This window comes from Nerophis ophidion, linkage group LG19, assembly GCF_033978795.1.
Source record: "Nerophis ophidion isolate RoL-2023_Sa linkage group LG19, RoL_Noph_v1.0, whole genome shotgun sequence".
NCBI lineage: Eukaryota > Metazoa > Chordata > Actinopteri > Syngnathiformes > Syngnathidae > Nerophis > Nerophis ophidion.
This window is the reverse complement of record NC_084629.1, coordinates 9,803,657-9,818,356: the sequence shown is the minus strand read 5'-3', so window position 1 is coordinate 9,818,356 and position 14,700 is coordinate 9,803,657. Positions and strand designations below refer to the sequence as shown.

The 14,700-nt window shown below is 33.5% G+C and overlaps 1 protein-coding gene across 1 annotated transcript in view; it reads left to right on the top strand.

The window, feature by feature from the left end:
• The first annotated feature begins 1,498 nt into the window (after positions 1-1,498).
• The window catches only part of LOC133537936 (anosmin-1-like), a 251,758-nt gene continuing 238,556 nt past the window's right edge, over positions 1,499-14,700 (top strand). Inside the window, exon 1 of the mRNA XM_061879117.1 lies at positions 1,499-1,787. Coding sequence (XP_061735101.1) covers positions 1,590-1,787 — 198 coding nt within the window. The 5' untranslated portion in view covers positions 1,499-1,589. The remainder of the gene's footprint in view (positions 1,788-14,700) is intronic.

Sequence of the window (14,700 nt, the reverse complement as noted above, 5' to 3'; positions counted from 1 at the left end):
AGTTTGGAGTCCGATTGTTTGAGTCTGTGGACAGGTGTCTTTTATACAGATAACGAGTTCAAACAAGTGCCATTAATACAGGTAACGAGTGGAGGACAGGAGAGCTTCTTAAAGAAGAAGTTACAGAGATCTTACTTGTTTGAAGTGACCAATTGCTTATTTTCCACCACAAATTCTTAAAAATTCCTACAATATGAATTCCTGGATTTTTCTCTCACATTCTGTCTCTCACAGTTGAAGTGTACCTACGATGAAAATTACAGACCTCTGTCATCATTTTAAGTGGGAGAACTTGCAGATTCGGTGGCTGACTAAATACTATTTGGCCCCACTATATATATATATATATATATATATATATATATATATATATATATATATATATATATATATATATATATATATATATATATATATATATATATATACATATATATACATATACATGGCATGGCATAGCAGGTAGAGCGGCCGTGCCAGAAACCTGAGGGTTGCAGGTTCGCTTCCCATCTATTGACATCCAAATTGCTGCCGTTGTGTCCTTGGGCAGGACACTTCCCCCTTGCCCCCGGTGCAACTCACACTGGTGAATGAATGATGAATGAATGATTGGTGGTGGTCGGAGGGGCCGTAGGCGGCTATTGATGTAGCTTACCACCACCAGGTGTGAATGAATGATGGGTTCCCACTTCACTGTGAGGGCTTTGAGTATTTAACAATAGAAAAGCGCGATATAAATATAATCCATATGTACGTATGTATATGTGTGTATATATATACGCCTCCTTTAGAAACCAGACTTTGCGGAATTCTACAGAACTCAGCAAACACATTTGGAACCTCAAAGACAATAACGTTGAATATTCAATAACATGGCAAATTCTTGCATCCAGCACACCTTACAACAGTGGTGATAAAAGATGCAACCTATGCTTAAAAGAGAAACTGTTTATAATATATCATCCAGATCTATCATCCCTCAACAAGCGCAGTGAAATCATTTCAACATGCCGCCACAGACGGAAACACCTCCTAGGTAACACATGAGCCAATCACCACACCCTACGCCTGCCTGTACCCACCCACTCTGTGCCCTATATAAACCATTGCATGTGAATGCTTCCATTAAAATCTCCTGATGATTGAGGGAACCCCTCATGAAACAGTTCTGTAGAGATGAAGTAGTCTTGTGATTTTTCCCACACCTACATATATATATATATATATATATATATATATATATATATATATATATATACAGCCATAGGCTCACTCAATTTCAGTAAATAACTTACATTCGGAACCCAGCATCATCGTTTTTACAGCTTTTTGGTTGTTAGAGGTAGAAAGTGTTCCAAGAGTCCACCTACCTGACCCCGCCTGTCAGTCATCCACTCTCCTCCAATCAGAGGCCTGCTCCCGGCGGTGACCCCGCCCCCTCCGCCGCCCTCCCCTCCGCGGCGTATAATTGAAGTTTCTCTTTTAGTTTCCCGGCTCACTGGCTGCTCTTCAGTACTGCGCGACACGCGGAGGGATTTAAAGGACGGGCGGCCAGCAGCAAGCGGACCAGCGAGCGGAGGACCACCACCATGTTTACCGGCGGGTTGAGGGCGTGCGCGGCCGTGTGCGCCTTGTGGATTACGGTGCTGACGAGCACGCGGAGCGGCGTGTGCGCCAAGAGGCAGGAGGACTCCTTCTCCACCGCCAGTGTCTACCGGGCACGGTGCGCCTCTCGGTGCCTCAGCCTGCACATCACCCGCATCTCCGCCTTCTTCAAGCACTCGCAGGTACACGTCCGACACAAACATCTTTGTCTTTATTTTGCTTTATTTCCACACTTTCATGCATGAGGGACGCTTGCAAACTTGTTCTGATGACGGATTTTTAAATGCAACCACTTTGCATAGAATTTCATTTTTGCTATGGTGGTCTAATTTATTTTAAAAACAGGTGTTACAAAAAAAAAAAAAAAAAAGAAATAAGGCAAAACCCTGTATTCCCATCTTTATGGAATGGATGTTGCAAAAAGCCAAAGAAAAAGCTAAAAAATAAATAAATAAATATAAGTTGTCGTAAAAAGCCCCACAAAAAAACAACAACACTTATGGTTTGGTGTGATATAATAATGGACCAAATAAAAGGGAGCAAATTCGATTTTGCCAAAATACAATAAGTCATGGTGTGACATGCTAAAAAAGAAGTCAAAAGAAAAAGCAAAAAAAAAACAAACAAACAAAAAAACGCACGCTCGAGTAAGGCGATGGTTTTACATAACATGCAAGCAGATGGTTTCACACAGCATATTTTGGAATAATTGTCCCAAAAATACCCCCCCCAAAAAAAAAAAAAAATCTGTGCTTTTATAAAATCTGTTGATAATTTCATGTGAATTGCTAAAAAAAAGTCAAAGAAAAAGCAAAAATAACAAAACACACCCTTTAGTATGGCGATGGTTTTACACAACATGCAAGAAGATGGTTTCACACAGCATATTTTGGAATGATTGTCCCAAAAATACCAAAAAAAGCAACAACAAACAATATGTGCTTTTATAAAATCTGTTGATAATTTCATGTGAATTGCTAAAAAAAAGTCAAAGAAAAAGCAAAAATAACAAAACGCACCCTTTAGTATGGCGATGGTTTTACGCAACATGCAAGCAGATGGTTTCACACAGCATATTTTGGAATGATTGTCCCAAAAATGCCAAAGAAAAGCAAGAAAAAGCAGCGATTTTATCAAATCTGTTGATAATTTCATGTGATATGCTAAAAAAAAGTCAAAGAAAAAGCAAAATAGCGCACGCTCAAGTAAGGCGATGGTTTTACGCAACATGCAAGCAGATGGTTTCACACAGCATATTTTGGAACAATTGTCCCAAAAATGCCAAAGAAAAGCAAGAGAAAGCAGCGATTTTATAAAATCTGTTGATAATTTCATGTGATATGCTGAAAAAAGTCAAAGAAAAAGCAAAAAAACGCACGCTCAAGTAAGGCGATGGTTTTACACAACATGCAAGCAGATGGCTTCACACAACATATTTTGAAATTATATGACATTTGAAATGAAATGACAAAATGCCAAAGAAAAGCTAAACAAATCAGTGATTTCATAAAATCTGTAGATAATTTCATGTGATATGCTAAAAAAAGTCAAAGAAAAAGCAAAAATAACACAACGCACGCTCGAGTATGGCGATGGTTTTACGCAACATGCAAGAAGATGGTTTCACACAGCATATTTTGGAATAATTGTCTCAAAAATGCCAAAGAAAAGCAAGAAAAATCAGTAATTTCATAAAATCTGATGATTAATTTCATGTGGTATGCTTAAAAAAAAGGCCAAAGAAAAAGAAAAAAAGCACATCCTCAAGTATGGCATTTTTTTACGCAACATGCAAGAAGATGGTTTCACACAACATATTTTGGAATAATTGTCTCCAAAATGCCAAAGAAAAGCTAAAAAAATCAGCGATTTCATAAAATCTTTTCATAATTTTAATGTGATATGCTAAAAAAAGTCAAAGAAAAAGCAAAAAAGCACATGCTCAAGTATGGCGTTTTTTACGCAACATGCAATAAGATGGTTTCACACAGTATATTTTGGAATGATTGTTCCAAAAATGCCAAAAAAAGCAAGAAAAATCAGTAATTTCGTAAAATCTGATTATTAATTTCATGTGGCATGCTAAAAAAAAGTCAAAGAAAAAGCAAAAATAACAAAACGCACCCTTTAGTATGGCGATGGTTTTACACAACATGCAAGAAGATGGTTTTACACAGCATATTTTGGAATAATTGTCTGGAAAATGCCAGAGAAAAGCAAGAAAAATCAGCGATTTCATAAAATCTTTTGATAATTTCATGTGATATGCTAAAAAAAAGTCAAAGAAAAAGAAAAAAAACGCACGCTCAAGTAAGGCGATGGTTTTACACAACATGCAAGCAGATGGTTTCACACGGCATATTTTGGAATAATTGTCCCGAAAATGCCAAAGAAAAGCAGGAAAAATCAACGATTTCATAAATTCTGTTGATAATTTCATGTCATATGCTAAAAAAAAGTCAAAGAAAAAGCTAAAAAGCACACGCTCAAGTATGGCGTTTTTTACGCAACATGCAAGAAGATGGTTTCACACAGCATATTTTGGAATAATTGTCCTAAAAATGCCGGAGAAAAGCAAGAAAAATCAGCGATTTCATAAAATCTGTTGATAATTTCATGTGATATGCTAAAAAAAGTCAAAGAAAAAGCAAAAAAGCACATGCTCAAGTATGGCGTTTTTTACGCAACATGCAATAAGATGGTTTCACACAGCATATTTTGGAATGATTGTTCCAAAAATGCCAAAAAAAGCAAGAAAAATCAGTAATTTCGTAAAATCTGATGATTAATTTCATGTGATATGATAAAAAAAGTCAAAGAAAAAGCAGAAGTAACAAAACGCACCCTTTAGTATGGCGATGGTTTTACGCAACATGCAAGAAGATGGTTACACACAAAATATTTTTGAATATTTGTCTCGAAAATGCCAAAGAAAAGCAAGAAAAATCAGCGATTTCATAAATTCTGTTGATAATTTCATGTGACATGCTAAAAAAAAGTCAAAGAAAAAGCAAAAAAGCACATGCTCAAGTATGGCGTTTTTTTAATGCAACATGCAAGCAGATAGTTTCACACAGCATATTTTGGAATAATTGTCCTAAAAATGCCAGAGAAAAGCAAGAAAAAGCAGCGATTTCATAAAATCTGTTGATAATTTCATGTGATATGCTAAAAAAAGTCAAAGAAAAAGCAAAAAAGCACATGCTGAAGTATGGCGTTTTTTACGCAACATGCAAGCAGATGGTTTCACACAGCATATTTTGGAATGATTGTTCCAAAAATGCCAAAAAAAGCAAGAAAAATCAGTAATTTTGTAAAATCTGATGATTAATTTCATGTGGTATGCTAAAAAAAGTCAAAGAAAAAGCAAAAATAACAAAACGCACCCTTTAGTATGGCGATGGTTTTACGCAACATGCAAGAAGATGGTTTCACACAGCATATTTTGGAATAATTGTCTAAAAAATGCCAGAGAAAAGCAAGAAAAATCAGCGATTTCATAAAATCTTTTGATAATTTCATGTGATATGCTAAAAAAAAGTCAAAGAAAAAGCAAAAAAAAAAAATGCACGCTCAAGTAAGGCGATGGTTTTACACAACATGCAAGCAGATGGTTACACACAGCATACTTTGGAATAATTGTCCCAAACATGCCAAAGAAAAACAAGACAAATCAGCGCTTTCATAAAGTATGTTGATTATTTCATGTGAATTGCTAAAAAAAGTCAAAGAAAAAGCAAAAAAACGCACACTCAAGTATGACGATGGTTTTACGCAACATGCAAAAAGATGGTTTCACACAGCATATTTTGGAATAAATGTCCCAAAAATTCCAAAGAAAATAAAAAAAAATCTAAATAAAAATCAGCACTTTAATAAAAACTGTTTATAACTAAACCAAAATGTTTTGAATACATTTCGCAAAAATGCTGAAAAAAAGCAAAAAAAAAACAAGCTTTCATAAAATCCCTTCATGGTTTATGTGATATCCTAAAAAAGTTCAAAGAAAAATCAACATATGTGTCCTTTTGTTAAGTATGGGGATGGTTTTACGCAACATGCAGACGTGCGGTTTCACACTGCATAATCGCCGCCCATATTTTGGAATAATTGGCGCAAAAATGTTAACAAAAAAATCCCCAAAAATCTAAAATAAATGTTTTACGTTGTTTTTGCGACGTGCGTGAAGAATGACTATGTTTCATTTTTTGGAATAATTGAAGAAAAACTAAACATTATTGCAAGTATTTTAGAATATGGAGGCAACACATAAAAATGACCAAAAACTATACTTTTTTTGAGTTTTTTGCATTATGGGGTTTCACACTGCATAATCGCCGCCAATATTTTGGAATAATTGTCGCAAAAATGTTAACAAAAAAATCCCCAAAAATCTAAAATAAGTGTTTTATGTTGTTTTTGCGACATGCGTGAAGAATGACTATGTTTCCTTTTTTGGAATAATTGAAGATTAAAGCAAACATTATTGCAAGTATTTTAGAATATGGATGGAACACATAAAAATGACCAAAAACGATACTTTTCTTGAGTTTTTTGCATTATGCTGTTTCACACTGCATAATCGCCGCCCATATTTTGGAATAATTGTCGCAAAAATGTTAAAAAAAAAATCCCCAAAAATGTACAATAAATGTTTTACGTTGTTTTTGCGACATGCGTGAAGAATGACTATGTTACGTTTTTTGGGATAATTGAAGAAATAGCATATTTTAGAATATGGAGGCAACACATAAAAATGACCAAAAACGATACTTTTCTTGAGTTTTTTGCATTATGGGGTTTCACACTGCATAATCGCCGCCCATATTTTGGAATAATTGTCGCAAAAATGTTAACAAAAAATCCCCAAAAATCTAAAATAAATGTTTTACGTTGTTTTTGCGACGTGCGTGAAGAATGGCTATGTTTCGTTTTTTGGGATAATTGAAGAAAAAGCAAACGTTATTGCAAGTATTTTAGAATATGGAGGCAACACATAAAAATTACCAAAAACGATACTTTTCTTGAGTTTTTTGCATTATGGGGTTTCACACTGCATAATCGCCGCCCATGTTTTGGAATAATTGGCGCAAAAATGTTAACAAAAAAAATCCCCCAAAAATCTAAAATAAATGTTTTACGTTGTTTTTGCGACTTGCGTGAAGAATGACTATGTTTCGTTTTTTGGGATAATTGAAGAAAAAGCAAACATTATTGCAAGTATTTTAGAATATGGAGGCAACACATAAAAATGACCAAAAACGATACTTTTCTTGAGTTTTTTGCATTATGCGGTTTCACACTGCATAATCGCCGCCCATATTTTGGAATAATTGTCGCAAAAATGTTAAAAAAAAAATCCCCAAAAATGTACAATAAATGTTTTACGTTGTTTTTGCGACATGCGTGAAGAATGACTATGTTACGTTTTTTGGGATAATTGAAGAAATAGCATATTTTAGAATATGGAGGCAACACATAAAAATGACCAAAAACGATACTTTTCTTGAGTTTTTTGCATTATGGGGTTTCACACTGCATAATCGCCGCCCATATTTTGGAATAATTGTCGCAAAAATGTTAACAAAAAATCCCCAAAAATCTAAAATAAATGTTTTACGTTGTTTTTGCGACGTGCGTGAAGAATGGCTATGTTTCGTTTTTTGGGATAATTGAAGAAAAAGCAAACGTTATTGCAAGTATTTTAGAATATGGAGGCAACACATAAAAATTACCAAAAACGATACTTTTCTTGAGTTTTTTGCATTATGGGGTTTCACACTGCATAATCGCCGCCCATGTTTTGGAATAATTGGCGCAAAAATGTTAACAAAAAAAATCCCCCAAAAATCTAAAATAAATGTTTTACGTTGTTTTTGCGACTTGCGTGAAGAATGACTATGTTTCGTTTTTTGGGATAATTGAAGAAAAAGCAAACATTATTGCAAGTATTTTAGAATATGGAGGCAACACATAAAAATGACCAAAAACGATACTTTTCTTGAGTTTTTTGCATTATGCGGTTTCACACTGCATAATCGCCGCCCATATTTTGGAATAATTGTCGCAAAAATGTTAAAAAAAAAATCCCCAAAAATGTACAATAAATGTTTTACGTTGTTTTTGCGACATGCGTGAAGAATGACTATGTTACGTTTTTTGGGATAATTGAAGAAATAGCATATTTTAGAATATGGAGGCAACACATAAAAATGACCAAAAACGATACTTTTCTTGAGTTTTTTGCATTATGGGGTTTCACACTGCATAATCGCCGCCCATATTTTGGAATAATTGTCGCAAAAATTTTAACAAAAAATCCCCAAAAATCTAAAATAAATGTTTTACGTTGTTTTTGCGACGTGCGTGAAGAATGGCTATGTTTCGTTTTTTGGGATAATTGAAGAAATAGCATATTTTAGAATATGGAGGCAACACATAAAAATGACCAAAAACGATACTTTTCTTGAGTTTTTTGCATTATGGGGTTTCACACTGCATAATCGCCGCCCATATTTTGGAATAATTGTCGCAAAAATTTTAACAAAAAATCCCCAAAAATCTAAAATAAATGTTTTACGTTGTTTTTGCGACGTGCGTGAAGAATGGCTATGTTTCGTTTTTTGGGATAATTGAAGAAAAAGCAAACGTTATTGCAAGTATTTTAGAATATGGAGGCAACACATAAAAATTACCAAAAACGATACTTTTCTTGAGTTTTTTGCATTATGGGGTTTCACACTGCATAATCGCCGCCCATGTTTTGGAATAATTGGCGCAAAAATGTTAACAAAAAAAATCCCCCAAAAATCTAAAATAAATGTTTTACGTTGTTTTTGCGACTCGCGTGAAGAATGACTATGTTTCGTTTTTTGGGATAATTGAAGAAAAAGCAAACATTATTGCAAGTATTTTAGAATATGGAGGCAACACATAAAAATGACCAAAAACGATACTTTTCTTGAGTTTTTTGCATTATGCTGTTTCACACTGCATAATCGCCGCCCATATTTTGGAATAATTGTCGCAAAAATGTTAAAAAAAAAATCCCCAAAAATGTACAATAAATGTTTTACGTTGTTTTTGCGACATGCGTGAAGAATGACTATGTTACGTTTTTTGGGATAATTGAAGAAATAGCATATTTTAGAATATGGAGGCAACACATAAAAATGACCAAAAACGATACTTTTCTTGAGTTTTTTGCATTATGGGGTTTCACACTGCATAATCGCCGCCCATATTTTGGAATAATTGTCGCAAAAATGTTAACAAAAAATCCCCAAAAATCTAAAATAAATGTTTTACGTTGTTTTTGCGACGTGCGTGAAGAATGGCTATGTTTCGTTTTTTGGGATAATTGAAGAAAAAGCAAACGTTATTGCAAGTATTTTAGAATATGGAGGCAACACATAAAAATGACCAAAAACGATACTTTTCTTGAGTTTTTTGCATTATGGGGTTTCACACTGCATAATCGCCGCCCATGTTTTGGAATAATTGGCGCAAAAATGTTAACAAAAAAAATCCCCCAAAAATCTAAAATAAATGTTTTACGTTGTTTTTGCGACTTGCGTGAAGAATGACTATGTTTCGTTTTTTAGGATAATAGAATTTGAAAAAGCAAACATTATTGCAAGTATTTTAGAATATGGAGCCAACACATAAAAATGACCAAAAACGATACTTTTCTTGAGTTTTTTGCATTATGCTGTTTCACACTGCATAATCGCCGCCCATATTTTGGAATAATTGTCGCAAAACTGTTAAAAAAAAAATCCCCAAAAATGTACAATAAATGTTTTACGTTGTTTTTGCGACATGCGTGAAGAATGACTATGTTACGTTTTTTGGGATAATTGAAGAAATAGCATATTTTAGAATATGGAGGCAACACATAAAAATGACCAAAAACGATACTTTTCTTGAGTTTTTTGCATTATGCTGTTTCACACTGCATAATCGCCGCCCATATTTTGGAATAATTGTCGCAAAACTGTTAAAAAAAAAATCCCCAAAAATGTACAATAAATGTTTTACGTTGTTTTTGCGACATGCGTGAAGAATGACTATGTTACGTTTTTTGGGATAATTGAAGAAATAGCATATTTTAGAATATGGAGGCAACACATAAAAATGACCAAAAACGATACTTTTCTTGAGTTTTTTGCATTATGGGGTTTCACACTGCATAATCGCCGCCCATATTTTGGAATAATTGTCGCAAAAATGTTAACAAAAAATCCCCAAAAATCTAAAATAAATGTTTTACGTTGTTTTTGCGACGTGCGTGAAGAATGGCTATGTTTCGTTTTTTGGGATAATTGAAGAAAAAGCAAACGTTATTGCAAGTATTTTAGAATATGGAGGCAACACATAAAAATGACCAAAAACGATACTTTTCTTGAGTTTTTTGCATTATGGGGTTTCACACTGCATAATCGCCGCCCATATTTTGGAATAATTGTCGCAAAAATGTTAACAAAAAATCCCCAAAAATCTAAAATAAATGTTTTACGTTGTTTTTGCGACGTGCGTGAAGAATGGCTATGTTTCGTTTTTTGGGATAATTGAAGAAAAAGCAAACGTTATTGCAAGTATTTTAGAATATGGAGGCAACACATAAAAATGACCAAAAACGATACTTTTCTTGAGTTTTTTGCATTATGGGGTTTCACACTGCATAATCGCCGCCCATGTTTTGGAATAATTGGCGCAAAAATGTTAACAAAAAAAATCCCCCAAAAATCTAAAATAAATGTTTTACGTTGTTTTTGCGACTTGCGTGAAGAATGACTATGTTTCGTTTTTTAGGATAATAGAATTTGAAAAAGCAAACATTATTGCAAGTATTTTAGAATATGGAGGCAACACATAAAAATGACCAAAAACGATACTTTTCTTGAGTTTTTTGCATTATGGGGTTTCACACTGCATAATCGCCGCCCATGTTTTGGAATAATTGGCGCAAAAATGTTAACAAAAAAAAATCCCCCAAAAATCTAAAATAAATGTTTTACGTTGTTTTTGCGACGTGCGTGAAGAATGACTATGTTTCGTTTTTTGGGATAATTGAAGAAAAAGCAGACATTATTGCAAGTATTTTAGAATATGGAGGCAACACATAAAAATGACCAAAAACGATACTTTTCTTGAGTTTTTTGCATTATGCTGTTTCACACTGCATAATCGCCGCCCATATTTTGGAATAATTGTCGCAAAAATGTTAAAAAAAAAATCCCCAAAAATGTACAATAAATGTTTTACGTTGTTTTTGCGACATGCGTGAAGAATGACTATGTTTCGTTTTTTGGGATAATTGAAGAAATAGCATATTTTAGAATATGGAGGCAACACATAAAAATGACCAAAAACGATACTTTTCTTGAGTTTTTTGCATTATGCGGTTTCACACTGCATAATCGCCGCCCATATTTTGGAATAATTGGCGCAAAAATGTTAAAAAAAAAATCCCCAAAAATGTACAATAAATGTTTTACGTTGTTTTTGCGACATGCGTGAAGAATGACTATGTTACGTTTTTTGGGATAATTGAAGAAATAGCATATTTTAGAATATGGAGGCAACACATAAAAATGACCAAAAACGATACTTTTCTTGAGTTTTTTGCATTATGGGGTTTCACACTGCATAATCGCCGCCCATATTTTGGAATAATTGTCGCAAAAATGTTAACAAAAAATCCCCAAAAATCTAAAATAAATGTTTTACGTTGTTTTTGCGACGTGCGTGAAGAATGGCTATGTTTCGTTTTTTGGGATAATTGAAGAAAAAGCAAACGTTATTGCAAGTATTTTAGAATATGGAGGCAACACATAAAAATTACCAAAAACGATACTTTTCTTGAGTTTTTTGCATTATGGGGTTTCACACTGCATAATCGCCGCCCATGTTTTGGAATAATTGGCGCAAAAATGTTAACAAAAAAAATCCCCCAAAAATCTAAAATAAATGTTTTACGTTGTTTTTGCGACTTGCGTGAAGAATGACTATGTTTCGTTTTTTGGGATAATTGAAGAAAAAGCAAACATTATTGCAAGTATTTTAGAATATGGAGGCAACACATAAAAATGACCAAAAACGATACTTTTCTTGAGTTTTTTGCATTATGCGGTTTCACACTGCATAATCGCCGCCCATATTTTGGAATAATTGTCGCAAAAATGTTAAAAAAAAAATCCCCAAAAATGTACAATAAATGTTTTACGTTGTTTTTGCGACGTGCGTGAAGAATGACTATGTTTCGTTTTTTGGGATAATTGAAGAAAAAGCAAACATTATTGCAAGTATTTTAGAATATGGAGGCAACACATAAAAATGACCAAAGACGATACTTTTCTTGAGTTTTTTGCATTATGGGGTTTCACACTGCATAATCGCCACCTATATTTTGGAATAATTGGCGCAAACATTTAACCCAAAAAATTCCCACAAATCTAAAATAAATGTTTAACGTTGTTTTTGCGATGTGCGTGAAGAATGACTATGTCTCGTTTTTTGGGATAATTGAAGAAAAAGCAAACATTATTGCAAGTATTTTAGAATATGGAGGCAACACATAAAAATGACCAAAAACGATACTTTTCTTGAGTTTTTTTGCATTATGCGGTTTCACACTGCATAATCGCCGCCCATATTTTGGAATAATTGTCGCAAAAATGTTAACCAAAAAATTCCCCAAAAATCTAAAATAAATGTTTTACGTTATTTTTTGCGACGTGCGTGAAGAATGACTATGTTTCGTTTTTTGGGATAATTGAAGAAAAAGCAAACGTTATTGCAAGTATTTTAGAATATGGAGGCAACACATAAAAATGACCAAAAACGATACTTTTCTTGAGTTTTTTGCATTATGGGGTTTCACACTGCATAATCGCCGCCCATGTTTTGGAATAATTGGCGCAAAAATGTTAACAAAAAAAATCCCCCAAAAATCTAAAATAAATGTTTTACGTTGTTTTTGCGACTTGCGTGAAGAATGACTATGTTTCGTTTTTTAGGATAATAGAATTTGAAAAAGCAACATTATTGCAAGTATTTTAGAATATGGAGGCAACACATAAAAATGACCAAAAACGATACTTTTCTTGAGTTTTTTGCATTATGCTGTTTCACACTGCATAATCGCCGCCCATATTTTGGAATAATTGTCGCAAAAATGTTAAAAAAAAAATCCCCAAAAATGTACAATAAATGTTTTACGTTGTTTTTGCGACATGCGTGAAGAATGACTATGTTTCGTTTTTTGGGATAATTGAAGAAATAGCATATTTTAGAATATGGAGGCAACACATAAAAATGACCAAAAACGATACTTTTCTTGAGTTTTTTGCATTATGCTGTTTCACACTGCATAATCGCCGCCCATATTTTGGAATAATTGTCGCAAAAATGTTAAAAAAAAAATCCCCAAAAATGTACAATAAATGTTTTACGTTGTTTTTGCGACATGCGTGAAGAATGACTATGTTTCGTTTTTTGGGATAATTGAAGAAATAGCATATTTTAGAATATGGAGGCAACACATAAAAATGACCAAAAAGGATACTTTTCTTGAGTTTTTTGCATTATGCGGTTTCACACTGCATAATCGCCGCCCATATTTTGGAATAATTGGCGCAAAAATGTTAAAAAAAAAATCCCCAAAAATCTAAAATAAATGTTTTACGTTGTTTTTGCGACGTGCGTGAAGAATGAATATGTTTCGTTTTTTGGGATAATTAAAGAAAAAGCAAACATTATTGCAAGTATTTTAGAATATGGAGGCAACACATAAAAATTACCAAAAACGATACTTTTCTTGAGTTTTTTGCATTATGCGGTTTCACACTGCATAATCGCCGCCCATATTTTGGAATAATTGTCGCAGAAATGTTAACAAAAAAAATCCCCAAAAAATCTAAAATAAATGTTTTACGTTGTTTTTGCGACTTACGTGAAGAATGACTATGTTTCGTTTTTTGGGATGATTGAAGAAAAAGCAAACATTTTTGCAAGTATTTTAGAATATGGAGGCAACACATAAAAATGACCAAAGACGATACTTTTCTTGAGTTTTTTGCATTATGGGGTTTCACACTGCATAATCGCCGCCCATGTTTTGGAATAATTGGCGCAAAAATGTTAACAAAAAAAAATCCCCCAAAAATCTAAAATAAATGTTTTACGTTGTTTTTGCGACGTGCGTGAAGAATGACTATGTTTCGTTTTTTGGGATAATTGAAGAAAAAGCAAACATTATTGCAAGTATTTTAGAATATGGAGGCAACACATAAAAATGACCAAAGACGATACTTTTCTTGAGTTTTTTGCAATATGCGGTTTCACACTGCATAATCGCCGCCCATATTTTGGAATAATTGGCGCAAAAATGTTAACCAAAAAATTCCCCAAAAATCTAAAATAAATGTTCTACGTTGTTTTTTGCGACATGCGTGAAGAATGACTATGTTTCGTTTTTTGGGATAATTGAAGAAAAAACAAACATTATTGCAAGTATTTTAGAACATGGAGGCAACACATAAAAATGACCAAAGACTATACTTTTCTTGAGTTTTTTGCATTATGGGGTTTCACACTGCATAATCGCCACCTATATTTTGGAATAATTGGCGCAAACATTTAACCCAAAAAATTCCCACAAATCTAAAATAAATGTTTAACGTTGTTTTTGCGATGTGCGTGAAGAATGACTATGTCTCGTTTTTTGGGATAATTGAAGAAAAAGCAAACATTGTTGCAAGTATTTTAGAATATGGAGGCAACACATAAAAATGACCAAAAACGATACTTTTCTTGAGTTTTTTTGCATTATGCGGTTTCACACTGCATAATCGCCGCCCATATTTTGGAATAATTGTCGCAAAAATGTTAACCAAAAAATTCCCCAAAAATCTAAAATAAATGTTTTACGTTATTTTTTGCGACGTGCGTGAAGAATGACTATGTTTCGTTTTTTGGGATAATTGAAGAAAAAGCAAACATTATTGCAAGTATATTAGAATATGGAGGCAACACATAAAAATGACCAAAAACGATACTTTTCTTGAGTTTTTTTGCATTATGCGGTTTCAC